The sequence below is a fragment of the Leptidea sinapis genome, chromosome 47 (assembly GCF_905404315.1).
Source record: "Leptidea sinapis chromosome 47, ilLepSina1.1, whole genome shotgun sequence".
Classification (NCBI taxonomy): domain Eukaryota; kingdom Metazoa; phylum Arthropoda; class Insecta; order Lepidoptera; family Pieridae; genus Leptidea; species Leptidea sinapis.
The window spans coordinates 4,933,847-4,955,442 of record NC_066311.1 but is presented as its reverse complement, the minus strand read 5'-3'; the positions used below and the strand labels follow the sequence as shown (position 1 = coordinate 4,955,442).

Below are 21,596 nucleotides of genomic sequence, written 5' to 3'. Positions count from 1 at the left end.
GAATTTACCAGTGAAGACGTTTAAAAAATTACTAATTCAGATTCAGAATCTATAGAAATGAACGGTTGCGGACTCGAGACATCAGTGATGCGAGACGAGAGAAGAAATCCGGAGTAAATCATTTATACATTCCCAGTGATATATGTTTATGTGATTTTTATTATAAGGAAAGTGTTGTTAAGATTGCGCCCACACTTCTATATCTTCTACACAATCTCATATTTTGTAAGGACAGTTTCATTTTATGATCAAATAGATACAATCAAGGAGCAATCCCAGACTAAGGGAACATGATATGAAGCTACAATATCAAATGGCATCGTCAAATCCATTAAAACACTTTCTGACCAACAGAGGTGTTCATATATGGAATAAGTTGCCCAAGGATGTGGCAATGTCAAGATCTGTTAATCAGTTCAATAATAGACTCGTCAAACATTTGGAAAATTGAAAGCACAAATAATATAAATGCATCAGCGAAAGATGCTTAGTCTATTATAGCCTTAGCAGCCTTAAATTCACCAGGCTGAAGCGCCACTGTATTCAGGGACAAGCAGCAAGATTTGTGGACGAGAATTGAGAGACTTCTCACCGGAAAAGCCTCTCCTAAACACAACGCCAAAATACAATCATTTTCAGACAGCTTAATGGATCATTGTTGAAAGACAGATTGCCAAGACGCAGAATACAAAAAGAAAAAAAAAGTCTATTATAAATAATAATAGTACTTCCACGTTTATATGAATCTAAAACCTACCATGTTATTGTGCCAACTTTAAATTTTAATTGTGAAATTTTTAAGACGAGAAAGTTAAGTATTTATACAGTGAATTTGACGTCAGTTGGAGCATTTTAAGCGCCCATCAACACATGGCACTCATACATAACACACCAATCGATGAAACCTCATTACAAACCAGATCACAGAGGCAGAGCCCGAACAGAATCAATCCACGCTCCAGCGCCGCCTTCCGATCATCAAGAGAGCGACAGTTTCCCTGTTTTTGTACACTTTTACTTTCTTACGCAATTACTTATTTATATAAATTAACTTTCGCGGTGATGCGTACGCACACGTAACAATATTCACATATTTAAATACGGCATCATTCATTAATAATGTCATGCATAGCATACAATCCAAAGTATTAAAATAGATGTCTGAGACTCTCTTCCAAAAGGACTGTGAGAAAAATCCAACCAACTTAGCTTTCCGATTCTTGATTTTGATTAAGTCTTAAACAGTCAGCCAAGCCAGGTATCGTAGCTCCTCGCGACCGTGTATCAAACAGTTAAATTTCGTATTCTTGTATCACAAATAGACGAAAAAGTTTCAATTGTCATGAAGTAAAGTTCCGGCTTAGAGAAATCGTATGATTTATTCTCGTAACAAAATCAAACGTCGTATTCAGCAAAATTTTGACGTTTGGTTGAGTGGTTGATAACTAAAAACATCATAATATAATAGAGCATAGATAACCCTTTTAATAGCTATGTGCTATCTATGGTTCCAACACAGCAGATCATTATTAACGTACTTTTCAAAGAACTATTTTCAGTAATATATTGATACCTCAGCTCCAAAGTGAGAGATATAAGCATGAGAAATTGTTCCCCAAACATTAACCCACCATTAATATAGAGAAACAAGTCGATAAGTGAATGCAATTTAGTTATTACTTCCAATATTTCTCCATAAGTCTAGAATACTTTCGTTTCAAATAGTAATAATTCAAGCTGATTTCTTTTGGAAACCCTTTTTGAATTATTACTCTTTGAAAACGAGGTATCGACATTATATATCATATTTAATTTTTATTATTATCTGAATTTAAAACCCAAATATTACTAGAAAACTACTCATATATGGATTCTTATGATCTCTTGCTATCGGACGAAATAATCGTGATTTATGACTCAACACGTTTCAAAATCTTTCCATGTCCAAATAATTATCCGGAGATTGTGATAACTCACCTTGTGATAGGTATCCTTCTGCCAGTTCTTGATCTGTGACATGACTTCGTTGACGAGGCGGTCCTTCACAGTGAGGTGCAGGTCGGATAGCCGCTCGGCTTCCACCATGCCGCCCTTCCACGCCGCCTCCATGGTGCCGTACTCGGGTCCTGGCCACAGATAAACAATATACTATAATAGCCGGGGAACAAGACAAGTAGAAACCAATATGTACTCAATCAACCGATAATTATATTATTTTATGGAAAAGGAGGACAAACACCTGTACCAGAGTACGGGTCACCTGGTGTTAAGTGATCACCACCGCCAACATTCTTTTGCAACACCAGAAAAATTACAGGAGCATTGTCAGCCTTTAAGGAAGGTGTACGGGCTTTTTTTTGAAGGTACCGTCGTCGTAAGTCGTATCGTCCCGATTCGATCGCACAAGTAAGTTCATTCAACAGCTTTGTTGTACGTGGAAGAACGTTCCAAGGAAGAAGAATGTAGGGATGATAACCTTATTTGTGACGTGTCGTGCAATGGTGGAATGCGGCGGCAGGAATCAGCTGAAACAGTTCTTCGGAACACTCCCCGTGATAAATGCGATAGAAGATTGTATGTTTCATTGTGTCAGAATCTATTTCTGTTGATGAAAATTAATTTCGCCTTGATTTATACAAATCGCCGGGAAGTACGCGAGATCAATCCAATTAAGTGATGGTCGCGTCGAAGCCTTTGGCTATCACGCAAGGTTCATCAGAAGGTGAACTATTCGGAGCTGACCCGTTTACATAGCTACAGTTGTTAAGAATTAGAGATATATTTATTTACCATAGTGAGTGACAATAACATAACATGTTGCAACAACACTTGGTAAGCGTCATGAAGCTACTTTAGTTCGTAAGAGACCCCGCAAACTGCAGACTTTCGATCGGCCGATAGTTTGGTTGAGTTCGGCTGTTAAGTGCGCACACTGGCCCGACTAAACAGTTGGGTCTGTGATGAGTGCGCACACTAGACTGATTCCTGCCGCCGAATTTCACCTTCGCACGACACGCCACAAGTTAGGATATCATCCTCACCATCTGGATGTGTGGCGGTCCTCCGCAGTGCGGTTTTCAAGGAGCTTTCTTCCACGTACTACAAAGCTGTGGAATGAGCTTCCTTGTGCGGTGTTTCAGGGACGATACGACATGGGTATGGATACCTTCAAAACAAGCGCGTACAACTTCCTTAAAGGCCGGCAACGCTCCTGTGATTCCTCCGGTGTTGCAAGAGATTGTGGGCGGCGGTGATCACTTAACAACAGGTGACCCGTACGCTCGTTTGTCCTCCTATTCCATAAAAAAAAAAGACAACTATCCGCCGACAGTTTTAGGGACGATTCGCTATTAGTTTTAAATCGGCTATTGATGAGTCTGGCCGACTAAACAATCGGTGGTGTGCGCGCCTAGAAGAGCGCTGTACTGATTTAACAGTCGGCCGATAGTTTGCTGACGGTTCAGTTTGAAGGCAATCGTGTAGCCCATCAAACTTTTTAGTCGGCCAATACCGAATCGTTTTAATGTGCGCACTCTCATACATCTTCATACTGATTAAGAAACCAACCAAACTATCGGCCGATCAAAAGTCTGCAGTTTGCGGGGTCTCTCTTTAGAGACCCTTTGGGCTTGGACATGGGGAGAAGAACTGATAAGAAACTTCCAGCCCATCTTTTAAATCATATAACAACTTAGCCTACTTAATATAATATATTAAAGTTTTAGGCGGCCTACGCAGATCTACATGAGAACCATGCACCATTATTATCTATATAATCTACTATACTACCTAACTTTACCAAACAAGAAGATCCAGTGGTAAAAAGTTTTTTTTTCTTTATTTATTAAGGGGCTTTTATATGTATATACATATCAGCTCCATTATAATCTAAGCACATTAACACTAAAACAAAATTTTTAACTTAAAAGAAAACTAAAAAAAGAATTAATAAAAGGAAAAGCAAGTTAAAGGTACAGTCTTCAACAAATAAGACTTATGGCAAACTTAGATTCAGGACGGGCAAGTATATTTACACACATGCCCGTATCAAATGTGTTTAAATCCATAAGTCCTACAATTTTGTCTCTACTAGACTGAGATCGGACGAATTCATTTAATAAGTGTTCAACATCCTCAATCATTCCTCATGAATCACAAAGAGGTGACTCCGCAATTTTCATCAAAAATTTAAACTTATTCAAAGGCATGTGCCCGGATCTCAGTCTGTGAGTAATAACAATCAACCTCCTTTTAATCTTTCCATAGGTAAAAAGTTGAATTTCTACGCTACTGTTGGCATCCGAAGTGGAAGTATGGGTGAAGGTATGGGAAGAAGCCTTCTACATAATACCCATACATATGGATTAAAGTTGAAAATTTATAGGAAAGAATCGTTTAAGTTTTGACCTTTCAACGCAATATCTGTACGACATACTAGTATGTGTTTCTATAGTTCCGTAACACATCACTCGAATAAATAGCGGTTTTATCGACTATACGTAGGTGCTTACAACCAGTGTTCGAAGTGAATCCATCGAACAGCATTATATTACAAATATTGCTTAGTAGATAATATTAATTACTTATAACCATGTGTTGCCTTTATTAAGGCAGTACGCGAGTAACCATTGATCGGTCCGGTCCTAGTTACCATTAAACATTTGTCTATAACCATTACAGGACTGGTCCGAGTAGCCATTTTAACAAATTAATAGTAGAAATCCGCGTACTCACAAATAGAGCCATTAATTATAGTTATTTACCAAGTGTCATACATAAATTTAGTATCTTAAGTAAATAAATACTTTTAGCATAAAACCAATATAGATATCTACCCCTAAGTGCACCCCTTTTCAACCAGCGTTTTGCGAGGAACTTATTGCATCGCACAGCCGCTTTGTGGAATCAATTACCGGCAGAAGTTTTACCGAACCAATATGACTTAGGGACCTGCACGCTTAGACCATAATCCGACCTTAAAAGGCAAGCAACGGATCTCTTGACCCCTGGTTTTGCGGATGTCCATATGCCGTTTGTCCTCTCTTATATAAAAAAAACCTCGGAGGAATAGTTTTAATTTATTCAATTAGCGACAAATTATTTTATATAGATCCAGACGTCTTGATATGAACTATTATACATACCATTATTTTATTCCTAAAATCGTATATGAGATTTACTATTATGGTTATGGTTTGTAAGAGTTCAGTGTAGCCCTGTTTCACTTCCACCAATGTGATCTATTGTGATAGCCAATGTTAACTATAGCTCACTGCTAAAAGTGATTTTTTTCATGAATCTTATTATATCTTTTGCAGTGAGCTGACGTATCTCAAGTTATTGAAGAATTACACTTCCCAAAGATATGCTACTTTTACGCATTAAAGGACCACACTCAGAGAGAATATGTAACGGGGTTTCATATGAACTATTACAGAATCTACACGCTCTGCAATCTCTGAGGCCCAAGATTGAGAGGTGTTTGTTTAATCTGCAGTGTGAGTGCAGAGATTTTTTCGTGCCGTATATTACCGCCCCGCAATGGATTTACCAGAGAGTTGGCGGTCCCTAAAAGGTGGAAAGGAAACCACCGTGAAAATAAGTTACTTCAAAAGAGCAGCTGTATGTGGACATTTAATTCTTGAAAACAGTGATGGCTTCAAAAGTTTTCTGAGAAATATCGACAAGACAGTCTATCACAATCTAGTGTCTGAACTGGATCCCAATACGCTCCTCACTTTGAGTCATAACTATGTTAAGTCTCATAATTTATTATATTTATTTATCTTATAACTTATTTATGCTAATAAGAATTAGCCCAGTAAATTCACTAACTACGGTACGACGTCTTTCTAACTAAAACACAAAAATGCTTGCATCATGGCAGATAAATACGCCGCGTTATGGTACCCACCAAGACAACTTACAGTTTCCCACTGGTGGAGATATTATTACAATTTTTATGACAATAAGGGACGAGATGAGCAGGACGTTCAGATGATGGAAATTGATAAGCCCTGCCTATTACGATGCAGTGCCGCTCAGGATTCTTCAAAAACCCAAAAATTCTGAGTGGCAGTACAATTGCGCTCATCTCCTTGAGACATGAGATCTTAAGTCTCATTTGCCCAGTGATTTCACTAGCTACGGCGTCCTTCAGACCGAAACACAATAATGCTTACACATTACTGCTTCACTGCAGAAAAAGGCGCCGCTATTGTAGCACTAAAAGAGTCATATCTAATATGTAATCCAAGCTTCCTATGACAAATCCAGATACCTATGACTCTCAATTATCCAACCGTGTGAAAGACTGCTAACTAAATGACGTCACACTCGGAACGCTTTCCGAACGTCTTATATAAAACCTTAAGTACTTTCCAGCATTAATATTCCGGGCACGCGTCGAGACAAATTCGATTTGTATCGAATAAAATCGAGCCGCGACACGTTCTGTATTCGATACGAAAATCGAAAGTGACCGTAACGTGTTGCGTATACGCACTGCAGTAAGCGCGCGTTATTATTTAATGCGTAATGATTCATGCGAGTCCTTGATACAAGTTTGTAGATTCTTAATACCGAGGTACTTGTAAGTTTACTAATATGTGCTTCCCCGGGGCATACAAATAATAGGGAAGTCCCAGGCCCAAATGTGACAGAGGGAGAGGTTCCTTTGCACAGGATGCCGGCTAGATTATGGGCACCACATCGGCACTTTTTTCTGTCGTGTAGCAGTAATGTGTAAGCATTATTGTGTTTCGGTCTGAAGGGCGCCGTAGCTAGTGAAATTACTGCTCAAATGAGACTTAACATCTTATGTCTCAAGGTGACGAGCGTAATTGTAGTGTCGCTCAGAATTTATGGATTTTGTGAAGAATCCTGAGCGGCACTGCATTGTAATAGACAGGGCTTATCAATTACCATCAGCTGAAAATCCTTTTCGTCTCGTCCCTTAATGTTAAAAAATCTTGACCGATTTTTCAAACATTAGCTGTCAGATATTATAAACTCATTTAAGATGATGGAAAGATATATAATTAATGTCCTTACAATCAAATTGAACACTGACGAATAGCCCTAATAAGAATATGTTAGATTGGACCTTCTTCAGTTATGTAACTAACTAGCTTATTGTTCTTAACTTTAACAAACTTTATAACCACAACAAGACAAGTTTTACGCGGCGGGGTTTTCAAGGAACTATTTTCACTTGCATAATGCTCACGTAATGCCTTGTAATATTTATAAATAACCTGCTAAAATAAAACGAAATTACAGACACGCATAGCGTACACTAAACAATTTATTATTTTAAAGTGATAACTCCTCACTTCTGGGATTAATTATGCAAATTAAATTTGTATCATTATCATTATCATTCAACAAAAAAAATTCACATTTCAAAATTCAGCTGTTTTAAAATAGATTGTTGCCCAGATATTGCATAATCTCAGTTTTACAAAACCTCCTATAACTCTGCTTTCAGATTGTCAAAAATCCTCAAATTCTCAGTGATGCTTTTTTAATTTATAGGCTATTTATTAACACCAATTTCATCCTTTTACATCTTGGGCCAATAATGTATGAAAGGGTATCCGTCTCCTTAATAAACGATGCGGGACTCGAAACCGCGCCTCTCGAGTGACGCGTGGATCGTAAATCTTGGTATGTTTTCGTTAAATTCTCGGGTTGTGGTATGAAGGAGCGTTTTTTTTTTGTGATAATAAGGGACGAGACGAGCAGGACGTTCAGCTGATGGTAATTGATACGCCTGCCCATTACAATGCAGTGCCGCTCAGGATTCTTGAAAAACTCAAAAATTCTGAGCGGCACCATAATTGCGCTCGTCACCTTGAGACTAAGATGTTAAGTTTCATTTGCCCAGTAATTTCACTAGCTACGGCGCCCTTCAGACCGAATCACAGTAATGCTTACACATTACTGCTTCACGGCAGAAATAGGTGCCTTGTGTTGTGTTGATGTGTTGTTGTTCTGGTAATTAATCCCAAAAGTGAGGGATATCACTTTAAAATAACAATTTGTTTAGATTTGAAAGAGCGCCATCTCAAGTCTATTTGCAAATATGCAATTATTGGTGTTGAGCAGGTTATCACCTGTAAAGTAGATCATGTAGTTGGTGCCATGTAAACCTACTTAAAGTAGGTATTACTCATAAATTCAGGAAGCGTACATTTCATGCCCGTTTCGTCATAATGACATATTAATATAAACACACAGGATGTTTCAAAAAACGTAGTGACAGAAAGTCTATCTATTCTATTCTATTCTTCCTACTATGGCTCCTGTGGAAGGTATACCACAAGTTTGCCAATGTCACGTTAAGGTAGACCACCAAGCTTAGAGTATTTTTTTACTAATTTTAATGGTATTGATCGGTGCTTAAGATTGAAACAAGTTTTATTTTCTTATACCTGAAACAAATATACATGCTGTTAGGACTATGGACAAACACAAATATAATTACTTAAATTATTTGATATAAGTACTTAGTGCTATTTACAACTTAATCTTATTTATTTTAATATATTTACACAAAATATATACAAAAGGAGTGATTCTAGCATAATAGTTTCTGAAATATAGAAAAGATAAGTATTTAATGGGATGGAAACAAAATGCGTTAGTTATAAATTGTAACTAATTCATTTATCTCTAAATAACACGCATAATTAAATGAAGAGATACTCATGAAAACCAACATATCGTTTTTTTACGTCGTCGGCATGACATGCACGCTCCCTGCTTATAATATTATTGTATTCATTTTTATTAGTAAACAGAAAAACCATGGCAATTTTTTTCCAATTATTAAAGGTGATTGACATAGCATATTTGTATAAGTAAAAATGAAAGGCAGTGAAACTTTTTTTATATAGAAGATAATGATATAAGACAAAGTTCGTATCAAAAATGAATAATAAAAGTTGTAGTTGTACTTCGGTCACGTGGAATCTGTGAATTACTGCCAAAGCGATTTAATTAGTTAATCTTAATAACATTGGTAGGAGGTTCATTCGCACAGGATGCCCCATAACCCAGGTTCCCATAACGGCGCCTATTTTTGCCGTGAAGCAGTAATGTGTAAAAATTATCATGTTTCGGTCTGAAGGGCGCGGTAGCTAGTGAAATTACTTGGCAAATGAGACTTAACATCTTATGTCTCAAGATGACGAGCGCAATTGTAGTGCCGCTCAGAATTATTGAGTTTTTCAAGAACCCTAAGCAGCATTTCATTGTAATAGGCAGGCCGTATTAATTACCATCAGCTGAACGTCCTGCCCGTCTCGTCTATTATTGTCATAAATATAAACAGTTTTCAATTTAGTTAAATTCACATTGAAATATCTCCATTGAATAGTTCTACAAGTTGATCACACACCATTGATCATGTCACCGCTGTGTGTAATAAAAAATCACGCAACACTATTTCTGAACAGGAGCACGTAATATGCTGCAATTAATTTAAATTAATTTAAATTTAGTGTTGCGATCGAATACGTGCGAATGCGTCAAATATTAAACGAAAATATTCTTAGTGACGGTGTGAAGTACTGACCTAGTACTACCAACTGATTTTAACATATCTTAATATACAGGGTGGCCGAGAAATTGACGTCCAAAGCTAAAATTTGAAAGCCTCATGGTGATGAGTATCCGATTCACCCATATGTATGTCCTACGATTTTGCGTAGTTTAGGAGATAATAATTTTTTCCCCTTTTATCCGTTTTTTTCACCTAATTGTGGTTTCGGACGTTTTTCTAATTTTTTTGAACACTTTTAGTTAATTTTATTGTTGATAATTATTAACTACAGTTGCAATAACGACATAAGAAACCATGAATACTTTACACAATGCGGAACTAGTTTAGAATTGAGTCGTAAGTTCAAGATAACTAACTGCTCCAGCTAAATTCATGAAAATTTTCAAGGTATCAAAAAATAATAAAATGGGGAGCCTATTGTGGCTTCTAACTATTTTTAAAATCTTCCCAGAACATTTGCCAATAAAATAAGCCAAATTCAAATTGTAGCTTTGCACGTCAACTTCTCGGCCACCCAGTATATAAATCCAGTGTCCCGATGTTTGTTTCAAGTGAACTACTAAACTAATGATCGGATTTTAAATGGTATTTGGTACTTCATGGAGTGTACTTAAGCCTTACTTAACAGATAGGATAGTTTTTATTTCGATTTGTGACCCATAATTATTTTTATTTCCAATATTTGTTTTGTATGGACATATTTTCGCATTATCTTATCTTATATCTTTAAACGAGCAATTCTTGTATATATATATAATCTGAATCTCGGAAACGGCTCCAACGATTTTCATGAAATTAAGTATGCAGGGGATTTCGGGGGTGATAAATCGATCTAGCTAGGTTTCAATTTAAAAAAAATGGTTTTATCCATGTTTGAATGAGAAACAGCTACAATAACATTAGAATACAAAGGTAAATTTCGCTACTATATACAAGACTATTATAGCTCAGATGGGACATTGGGTGATCCGGAAAGCAGAAGACCCCGATTCGAATCCAGATGTCCTATTAGTTTTTTTTTTGTTCAAGTTTTGTACATTCTTAAAAATCCGGATATAAGAATTTATTGACGCACGGTCTGTCAGTTCTGCTGTGAAACAATTTCATTATAACGACAGGAAGCATATTATTGACATAATAATTGCACAGAACAACGTCTGTCGGGTCAGCTAGTATTTATTTTATTTATATATTTTTTTTAAATGTTCTGAACTTTAACAAACTTTATTAGCTACGCACCGTGGTAGAAATCAACAGGACCACGTTTTAAACAGCACATACTAATACATAAATAAAAAATAAACTGTTTAAATTAATATTATCGTATATTATATACGTTTTAGAGCTTGAACTCATTGTTTGTGTAAGGATGCTTCGTGAACATGATGGTCGTGATTACTGTCACAATTAGTAATCGCATCCAACAATTATAATGAATTATTAACTACATAGCTTATTCGACGCCGTGTCGAGAGTATGGGACCCGTATGTATGTATGCTAGTTTGTACTCATTCATAAAAAAAAAAAAATATGCAGTCTTTACACGACCAAACAGCCCCATAGTTCTCTTTTCAATTCAGTCAAAATCATAAATAGAGCAAAAATATTGCATATTGCGCCAATTTCTGCCGTGAAGCAGTAATGTGTAAACATTACTGTGTTTCGGTCTGAAGGGCGCCGTAGCTAGTGAAATTACTGGGCAAACGAGACTTAACATCTTGTCTCAACGTGACGAGCGCAATTGTGTGGCGATCAAAATTTTTCAAAAATCCTGAGCGGTATTGCACTAATACCATCAGCTGAACATCCTGGTAACCACGTCTCTTATTTAAAAAAAAATCCCGAGAGATAATCATTAAACGCATTTAATGCATCATAATTAAAAATCGTGTGGATTACCGCGCCACAGATACGAGTCACATTAGCCACGATACTATCGTTGAACTCGCCACATCCGTCGAGACACATTTTAATTACTTGATGATGAGCCGTGAGCAACGGAATTTTATACAGATAGTGATAATTTACTACCTTCTAATGTCAGTAATTAGCTGTCAATAATCTGAAGCTGTCCCAATATACCCGATACGTCATTCTTATCGCCTTATATTGGGACGCGTGAATTGCAATTTCCATACAAACTTCTATCGCTGGTAACTTATACGTCGCGGTCGTTCCATTGACACACAGCGTGTACGGATAAGGTGAGTTACCTTGTGAGATAAGTTTATTGGGACAAATCAACGACAGTTAAGATTTTTATCTCAAGTAAGCTATAGACTGAACATTGGGAACGGCCGTAAGTCATGTTAAAACCTTATATAATTTATACGTTTTAGTTAGATCGCCGAAGCTAGTGAAATTACTGGGCAAATGAGACGTGACATCTTATGTCTCAAGGTGACGAGCGCAGTTGTAGTGCAGCTCAGAATTTTTTTAATAGGGGCACAGCATTGTAATGAGCATGACGTATCAATTATCATCAGCTGGACGTACTGCTCGTCTCGTCCCTTATTTTCATAGAAAAATCATGCCTCTTGGTGCTAGACAACCGATGAAAACAGGCCATGTTTATTACTTTAGTGTGCGTGACCAGCTACGTCATTTATATGTGTCACTGTGTGTTAGTTTGCGTGCATTGCTCAAAATAGAGGTTAACAGTCAGCCTCAATTCAACAAGCTGTCACAGTCTATCTAGACGTATAAATGATCTAAGGTTAAAACATTTCGATCCCACGTTACAACAACGGGATTCGAATCCATAGTCACTTCTTTTCTCCATTATAAGAACCATAAATTAAATGGTGTTACCATTTAAAATGATTTAGAATCACATATAACTGAGTACCTACCACATACCTTTCAGAATTCGATTGGAGCCAAGCGGCCATTTTGAACTTTTATCGCATGCAAAGATAAAGTTATAATACGCTTTCTATTCGTGCATTGTTTAAGTGGGGGAGATAGTGTCACACTAAGTAACATAATCATGAAAGGTTGAAGGAAAACAGCGATAAATGAACAATTCCTATCAATTTATTAATTTCTTTTACGTAAATGATTCAGTAATATTTTATAGGTTTCTTATAAAAGTCCTACTCAGCACCTTAGCACATTATGCGTTTACAAAAATCATCTAAGGTTTATTGCTAACGACTGACAGAGGGTTTAGTTGTAGATTGTCTTGATGTTAAAGTGTTAACCAGCCGCTTGTCACCTTGAGACGTAAGATGTTAAGTCTCAATTGCCCAGTAATTTAATTTCACTAGCTACGGCGCCTTTCAGACCGAAACACAATAATGTTTACGCATTACTGGTTCACGGCAGAAAAAGACATTTTGGTACCCATAATCTAGCCGGCATCCCGTGCAAAGGAGCCTCCCACTATTAAAATGTCACCCATGTCATATTATCAAGGAAATACCGCGTAAGGACACTCATTACACAGTTTTGTTATACGTGGCTGGAAATTCCATGAAAAATCTTACTTTAAACAAAAATGCACTATGCGTAAAGACGCACAACGAATACAAATGATTTAATTTTTTTTAGTGTTAAAACCGCCAATATTTGTTTTTTAAAAATTCGACACGTGTTTCGCCTCTACACGAGGCATCCTCAGGACGTGTTGTCTCGCCAAAATCTGGCACGAGACTGTCTCGTCGAATTGTTTAAAAACAAATATTGGCGGAATGAATACTAAAGAAAACTTAAATCATTTGTATAATTATGGATTTCCGCAAAGTAACGCCTACTTCAATAAATTTACGCACAACGAAGCCATGTCTCTACTCTCACCATGCCAGGTATTCGAGCCTTACAATGGATTCTCGACAGTTCAGAGCATTTCTGCGTTCACGCTGCAAATAATTCATGTTGTTCTTATAAAAAACTAACCGTTTCCGCCCGCTTCACTGGGCGAATTTTAAAAGGAAATAAATTAAATTTTATTCATCTTATTACGAATACAATAAAAAAATAACCAACCATTAACCATCTAGGATAAATTTCGCATCGAATGGTGGTAGTTTCATGTCGATAAGATCTGTGGTTTAGGCGTGATTGAGCCTCAAACAAAGACTATTTTCATAGATTGCCGTCGACGAGACAACACAGAGTCCTCCACAGCGATTATAGTACAAAAAATAATGAGAAACGGAGCGTGCATGATGACGATAGCGGTCGATAAACGTTTATGAATGAATTTCCTGTTCATTCACAACGAAGCTTTTACGGGTACAGTCTGAAAATAGATGTGTCATTACGACATGCTCGACTTGATTGGTCTATTTTTTAACGCGAACCAATAAAATGATACAGATATCTAATATATAGATAGTAAAGAAGTTAACAACGCAACCGCAAAATAATAAAACACCAGATAATTGGTACACTTACGAGCCACTGGCCAAAGCCAAAGATTGCCGCACTTTGAGATGGTGAAAATATTTGGGATTTGCCATGATGTGTGATACTGCAAATTTTGGGTGGTCATCAAGAAAATAGATCTTCTCTCACCGTGATAGCGGTGTAAAATGCACATTGATGCGAAGTCTACGCAACGCAGGCAAAAAATATAGGAACGCTTGTCTCCCAGAGGCAGAATGAGCTTCCAGCTGGAAGCAGCTTCTTAAGCAGCGGTTAAAACCGTGTTCATCTAGCACAAGCTGCTTCACTGTACTCTTGATCTGGCCTCTAGTCAGAGTACACCGTCCATCTGATCGTAAATTGTATCATCATGTGAGTTGAGACACTCTTTTTCAATAACAGAGGAAACGCCACGAGCGTCGACGACCTTCTAGGTATGAACGTACGCGTTTTTTGACGCTCTTATCAATGTGAAAACCGCGTCAAAGATGTTTATCCCGTAAATGTGACGTGGACGGTTCCTTGAGAACCGTACTGTGATGCTAAACGCCACACAACCAGATGATGAAGATGATATCTCAATTTGTGGCATGCATAAAGGCATGAGAGGTATTTATTTTCTCAAAATTGATAATAGATACTAGATACTACTACCGCTTAGGAAACAAATGGCGCTCTGAGAGAGAAGAAGAGGCGCAAGAAACTCTCCCAGCATTTTTTTTACGTTCTTTTTAATCAAATATACAGTGTAATACTGTCATTGCTACTGCAATAAAATAATCATAATCTAGCCTCAGGATGTTCGATCACTTAGATTAGATATAGAAATGTGGAGTAGTAGGGTTTACGACACAGCCATTTTTTTATAAAACATTTTTTATTTATAGATAATGCCTGAATAGTGGCTGGGGCTTTATTACAATACCATAAAGCTATTATGTATCTAATGCGCATGGCCAGGTCAGGTCAAACGGTCTTTTAAACAGTGCCCGTGATAAATGCGGTAGAAGATAGAGGTAGAGGATCAAAGACAACGTGCTGACCTTTCTCAATGAGGTCGTTCCACTTCTTGGCCCAGCCGCGCAGACTCTTGGCGTAGGTCTTCTCGATGTCGGCGCGCTCCTGAACCAGCGCCTGCAGCTCCCCGCACAGCCGGTGGCCGTCGTCCACCCTCTTGGTCGTCCGCTTGTAGTTGCCCGGCTCCCAGAACGAGTCCGACGTCACGCTCAGCAGCGCCTGCTCGTCGCTGTGGTGCGACATGGCGGTGCGGCACTCACACACCGCCCCTCTGCAACAACCGACAATAAACATCATTTACTATTTTAAAGGTCACAAGATCAGAATGGGCATCATATCCTCTTGAAACCTACACACGCACGAAACATTAGCCAACCGTTGGCAGAACCAGTGGGAGGCTCATTTGCACAGGAAGCAGGCTAGATTATGGGTACCACAATGGCGCCTATTTCTGCCGTGAAGCAGTGTTTTGGTCTGAAGCGCGCCACAGCTAGTGCAATTACTGGGCAAATGAGACTTAACATCTTATGTCTCAGTGTGATGAGCGCAATTGTACTGCTGCTCAGAATTTTTGTTTTTTCAAGAATCCTGAGCGGCACTACATTGTAATGTGCAGAGCGTATCAATAACCATCAACTGAACGTCCTGCTTGTCTCGACCGTTATTTTCATTGAAAAAACCCAAGAACTATTGGCCAACCGTTAGCAGAACATGCTTATTCAAGACAATACATATTATTGTCAATTTTAGTTGTGAATTGAGAAGGTTGCCGAAGTAAAGGGAAACTTTTCACAACTTGCTGCGTCTACTAACATCAGAATTTACCAAAAATTACGGGTTGCACTACCGGAGTGCTGACAGAAGTGAAAATGAACATTAACGTTGTGCATTTCTGAATATTTTGGAATGGTTTGGGAATAATTTTGCACGAATTGCTTTATTTATAAGTATAAAAGTACTAGCATTTATGTGGTTAAAAACAATATTCATTTATTGCGCCATCATACACAAAAGGACAGTTTATATTACATAAAAAGTTTAACACTTCAGAACTATTACAATTATTTTACATTAAAAAGTTTATCTCTCAGAAAAATTAACATTCACCAATAATTTCAAGGACTGTCTTACGAATTTTCGATCAGGTCACGTGTCCTGACGCGAGTTTAACATTTTATACCCATCTAAAGAAAATCGCTCAACGCTGCTAAAGAAGTTTTCACTTCAATAAAAAAAATGTTAAATGTCGAGTTTATTCCCACTTCTAAGGTCGAACAACGACCTTTTTGAAGTTGTTGTAAATGGTAATTTTGATAACTTTGACATTAATTAAGTGCGGTATTTTGACCCACATGATTAAATTATTTTCGATTTTGATTTTCACTAGTATGATCAGGCACCTGACACTTGCATTGCATGGCATTGCATGTTCTTGTATTTACCGAAAACAGCAACATTTTGTCTACATTTACCACGTGTTTTTGTTTTTATATGACATTAAGGGACGAGACGAGTAGGATGTTTAGCTGATGGTAATTGATACACCCTGTCCATTACAATGCAGTGTCGCTCAGCATTCTTGAAAAACTCAAAAACCTATACTATTTTTAATACAATAAGGGCGAGAGGAGCAGAACATTCAGCTGATGGTAATTGATACGCCGTGCCTATTACAATGGAGTGCCGCTCAGGAATCTGGAAAAACCCAAATATTCTGAGCGGCAATACAATTGCCCTCTTCACCTTGAGACATAAGATGTTAAGTCTCATTTGCCCAGTTATTTCGTGTGTTGAAACACAATAATGCTTGCACATTCCTGCTTCACGGCAGAAAAAGGCGCCGTTTTGATACCCATAACCTAGCCGGCATCCTGTACAAAGGAGCCTCCCACTATGATAGCAATGTTGATATTGGCATTATTTTCCTGAATGTATTAACTTAAGTATTGTTTTACAACATTATCTTTTGTACCTACCAATTTGCGAGACAAGTTTTAAAATTAATCTACAGATTGAAAAAATTGTAATAGTTATTTATGCAACTGTTTTGTAATAAGGGATATTAAAACACGAATGTGGGTTTATTATAGTATTACATGAATGTTTTAATTCCTAATTATAAACAGTTGCATACAAAACTTTATCTACAACCATAATATGAAACCTCTATAAAAGATTCTGAAATAGCTTACTGCTAACATTAAAAAAGCCAATCCTACTAACCATAATATCATCAAAACTCGTTTGGATAATGTAACGACGACCTGTATAGCCGAGTGGTTAGCGTTCCTACCTACTAAGCTAGAGGTCCCGGGTTCGAATCCTGGTAGGTGCAAGGATTTATATGATGAATATGGATGTTTGTTTCCGAGTCATGGATGTTTAAATGTATTTATGTATGTTTATATGAATTTATGTATGTTTAAGTAAGTATATTGTATTAAATATATCATTGTCTTGTAACCCATAACACAGGCTATATATGCTTAACTTAGGGCAAGATAATTTGTGTAAAAGTGTGTCAATAAGAATTATTTAATGGTTATTAGGACACTGGGTGTTTTAATGTTGGCAATAAGCTAACTGTTTCAGTAGTAGTTTTGAATCTTTAATAGAGGATTTAAAGCATAGGTGAAGATAAAGGTTATTACAACACAACTAAGCCACTACTAACCAGCTTCAATCGATTAACAAACAAAAAGCAAGATTGTTTTTCCTCTAAAGAGTAGGTACATAAAAAAGGCATAATTATGTACACGATATAAATATAACGTGTTTATAGTATAATATTTAAGTTGTAGTTGGAATACAGTGAGGCGTTGATCGAATGCTTGCGTCATCAAAATATCTAATACATGATATTATGTACAATGTGTAGTCGCGTTTGCTATTGTATATAGCTTGGTTTATTTTGTGACTGTGACTTTGAGCCACAACAGATTTAAACCGAAACAATAATAGTAACAAACCCACCTAGCCGGCATTCTGTGCATACAACGAACAGGGCCACAGGTACCTACTGCCAATGCTTCATCAATTGATCTTTTGTAGGAGTGTATGACTTCCATTTGGTAACCACAGAAAGGTTATGCAGAAAGGTTATAACCACAGAAAGGGTAGCATGTTTACAAGAGACGGAAGATATGAAGGTTATATTGAAAGGAGAGTGACTGCGGGAAATTGTGTGAATGGAGCGCTGCATGCCTTTATAAACGGTAAGACTGTGCCAATAGAAGCGCGAATGTCTGTACATAATGGAGTGCTTGTCGCCACGTTAATGTATGGAAGTGAGAGTTGGGTATGGCAGAAGAAGGATAAAAGCAGAATTAACGCAGTTGAGATGCGATCACTGCGTAGTATGTGTGGGGTAAGACTGACTGATAGAATTCCGAATGCGGTAATACGAGCGCGCTGTGGTTTGAAAGAGGATGTTGTGACAAGGACTGAAAAAGGAATGCTTAAATGGTTTGGACACGTGGAGCGAATGAGTGAAGAAAGAATGACGCATCAAATATATAAGGCAAGTGTGTGTGGGCAAGCCGGTCGCGGGAGACCTCGTAGAACATTCGTCGATCAAATTGGGGACGTTTTGAGAAAAGGAGAGGTCCGAAGCACCCGCAACCGGCGAGCATGTATGAAAAGAGTAATGAATGTAGAGGAAGCGCGTGAGGTTTGTAAGGATAGAAGCAAATGGCATTCTATTGTCTCTGCCTACCCCGACGGGAACAAGGCGTGAGTATGTGTGTGTGTGTGTGAGAAAGGTTATGCGCCGTCTAGAGGTGCGTCCGCATTAGTCCTACCAATTTTTTTGCCCTGTGCTCCGGGGCAATTAAATAAATAAAGGAGTCCCCAAGGATGTCGTAAGAGGCGACTAAGGGTATTTACCAGTTGGAGACTTCTATGTCCAGGATGCCAACTAGATTATTGGTACCACAACGGCGCCTATTTCTGCCGTGAAGCAGTTATGTGTAAGCATTAGTGTGTTTCAGTCTGAAGGGTGCCGTAGCTAGTGAAATTACTGGTCAAATGAGACTTGACATCTTATGTCTCAAGGCGACGAGCGCAATAATTGTAGTAGGTACAGTTCAGAATTATTGGGGTTTTCAAAAATCCTGAGCGGCACTGCATTACAGGCAGTTTAAAAGCCAGGCAGGTCGCATTAATAATCATCAGCTGAACGTCCTGCTCGTCTCGTCCTTTATTGCCATAAAAAACCAAGTACATGAGCTCTATCATTTTTTTTTTATGAAAATAAGGGACAAGACAAGCAGGACGTTCAGCTGATGGTAATTGATACACCCTGCCCATTACAATGCAGTGCCACTCAGGATTCTTGAAACCCCCATTCTCAATTCTGAGCGGCAATACAACTGCGCTCGTCACCTTGAGACATAAGATGTCAAGTCTCATTTGCCCAGTAATTTCACTAGCTACGGCGCCCTTCAGACCGAAACACAGTAATGCTTACAAATTACTGCTTCACGGCAGAAATAGGCGCCGTTGTGGTACCCATAATCTAGCCGGCATCCTGTGCAGAGGAGCCTCCCACTGGACCATCAGTTTGAATGTCCTTGCACTCATCAAAGTTTTTTTTATGAAAGATTTTTTTTGTTTGAGTTATGTTATTCGGTAACCATAAAAAAGCATGAGAACAAACTCGTTTCAAATCCGTGTCAAAGCCACAAACAATAAGCCCCTGTTAATCATAATAGGTAGGTAATAAGGCTACTATAGTAGTTAAGTACTATAGGAATAAACCACAGGAGGATTTAACTAGTTATCTCTATAAACAGTAGCACGCAGTATGATAATATCGTTCATACATATTGATCATTAGTCATACTCGTGCGTCTGTATGGAGCGTTACATCAGCGATTCTGATCGGAGTTACGTCATGCGGTGTCACGCTAGAGCAAACGTTACTTCTCCTGGGAGCTGCATGCATGCTGTGCTTCAATGGAGATGGAAATCGTTCTAGATGGTCAGTTCGTTACATAGTCTTAGGACTGGACTGTTTAAATAAATTAGGATCCTTTGAGCAGTCATTGGAAGTAAATAGTTATTTATGCAACTGTTGTGTAATAAGGGGTATTAAAACACGAATGTGATAATAGTATCACATGAGTGTTATAATACCTAATTATCAACAGTTGCATACAAGACTTTATCTACACCCAGAATATGAATCCTCTAAAAGATTCTGAAACAGTTAGCTTACTGCCAACATTAAAACAGCCAGTCCTAATAGTAACCTAATATCATCCATTACTGATTATATACAAATAAACTAAGTATTAATGAAACAATTATTTATTTTAGTAGTTATTTACGTTTTGTATAGTGCAATAATTATTAAAATTCACTTGAATAGTATGTTCTTTTGCAGAGTTTAAAATATCCGGCGGTGTGCTGTCAAAACTTGAATCGCTCATTTTTTTTAGGAAAATGGCGGGGTTTCAAATACCTACTTTTTTTACGGCGCGCCACGTTCTGTTAGTGTGGAACGCGCGTAAACAAAAATGTTCTTTTTTTGAAATTCATACAGATACCACGCATCGAGCAATTAGAATGTGGCTGTTTGTTGAAACTCTTTGCGCATGAAGGGATCTAAAAAAAAACAAAGGAGTGTTGTTACGAAATTCAGTACAACATTACAACACTCGTTTGGACGATGTAATGATTATTACGACATTGGGTGTTTTAATTTTGGTAATAAGTTACTGTTTCAGAATCTTTAATAGAGGATTTAAAGCATGGGTGTAGATAAACAAATATATATATCTTATTTAATAAAAACTAAAATCTAAACAATTTGTTATTTTTAAAGTGATATCCCTCACTTAAGTAATTAAATTAAATATGTAAACAAAATTAAGTCACTCGAACGGATGGCTGGGTGCAAGAGCGCTCGAACGGAATCCGAGAATTCGCGGGTTCGAGTACCACATCGTCTGTGACATCGTTCATAAACTTCAATTCCAAAACTTGAATTATTCATTTGTCTTGAAAAAATACCTTATTCTAAATATTTTTTTTAAAACATCAGAATAAAAACGTGTTCATTAGTAAGTAGTAGTATTAACATTGAATATATTTATTTTGAATAGAATAGAATAGAATAGAAACACTTTATTAGCATTAAAAAAGCACTCACATTCATTAATTAAAATCTTAAAATACTAAATTAAATAACATAAAATAAAAATAACAGTGTGAGCGTGATTCCCTGCTAAAAGGAGCTGACTCAGTATATTGTTGGTCAGTACAGAAGACACCAACACAACACTGGTTTTCAGCAGCCCCTCGTGACATTTGGAGTAGAAAGTTCCTTTAGTCTTCCCATTGCAAATTAATTTGCGTAGGTATCAAAGTAAGTAGTGTAATAAAATAAAAATAAATAAATAATTGTTATAATCTATACTAATATTATAAAGCTGCAGTGTTTGTTTGTTTGTTTGAACGCGCTAATCTCTGGTACTACTGGTCCGATTTGAATGATTCTTTCAGTGTTGGGTAGTCCATTTATCGAGGAAGGCTATAGGCTATGTTTTTTTTTTTTTTCAAAATTAGGGATCCGTAATAAAATTGCTATTTTGTAACACAAGGTGTAAAATCGAAAACCTATTTTTGCGTGCGCTGCAA

The 21,596-nt window shown here is 37.4% G+C and overlaps 1 protein-coding gene across 3 annotated transcripts in view; it reads right to left on the bottom strand.

Moving 5' to 3' along the window:
* LOC126978124 (protein kinase C and casein kinase substrate in neurons protein 1) overlaps nucleotides 1–21,596 on the bottom strand; it is a 147,631-nt gene that overhangs the window by 64,127 nt on the left and 61,908 nt on the right. For all 3 annotated transcript variants that reach the window (XM_050826862.1, XM_050826861.1, XM_050826863.1), the window contains 2 exons: nucleotides 14,981–15,225; nucleotides 1,978–2,126 (listed from right to left, as the gene is read on the bottom strand). In XM_050826862.1, coding sequence (XP_050682819.1) covers nucleotides 1,978–2,126; nucleotides 14,981–15,197 — 366 coding nt within the window. In that variant the 5' untranslated portion in view covers nucleotides 15,198–15,225. The remainder of the gene's footprint in view (nucleotides 1–1,977; nucleotides 2,127–14,980; nucleotides 15,226–21,596) is intronic.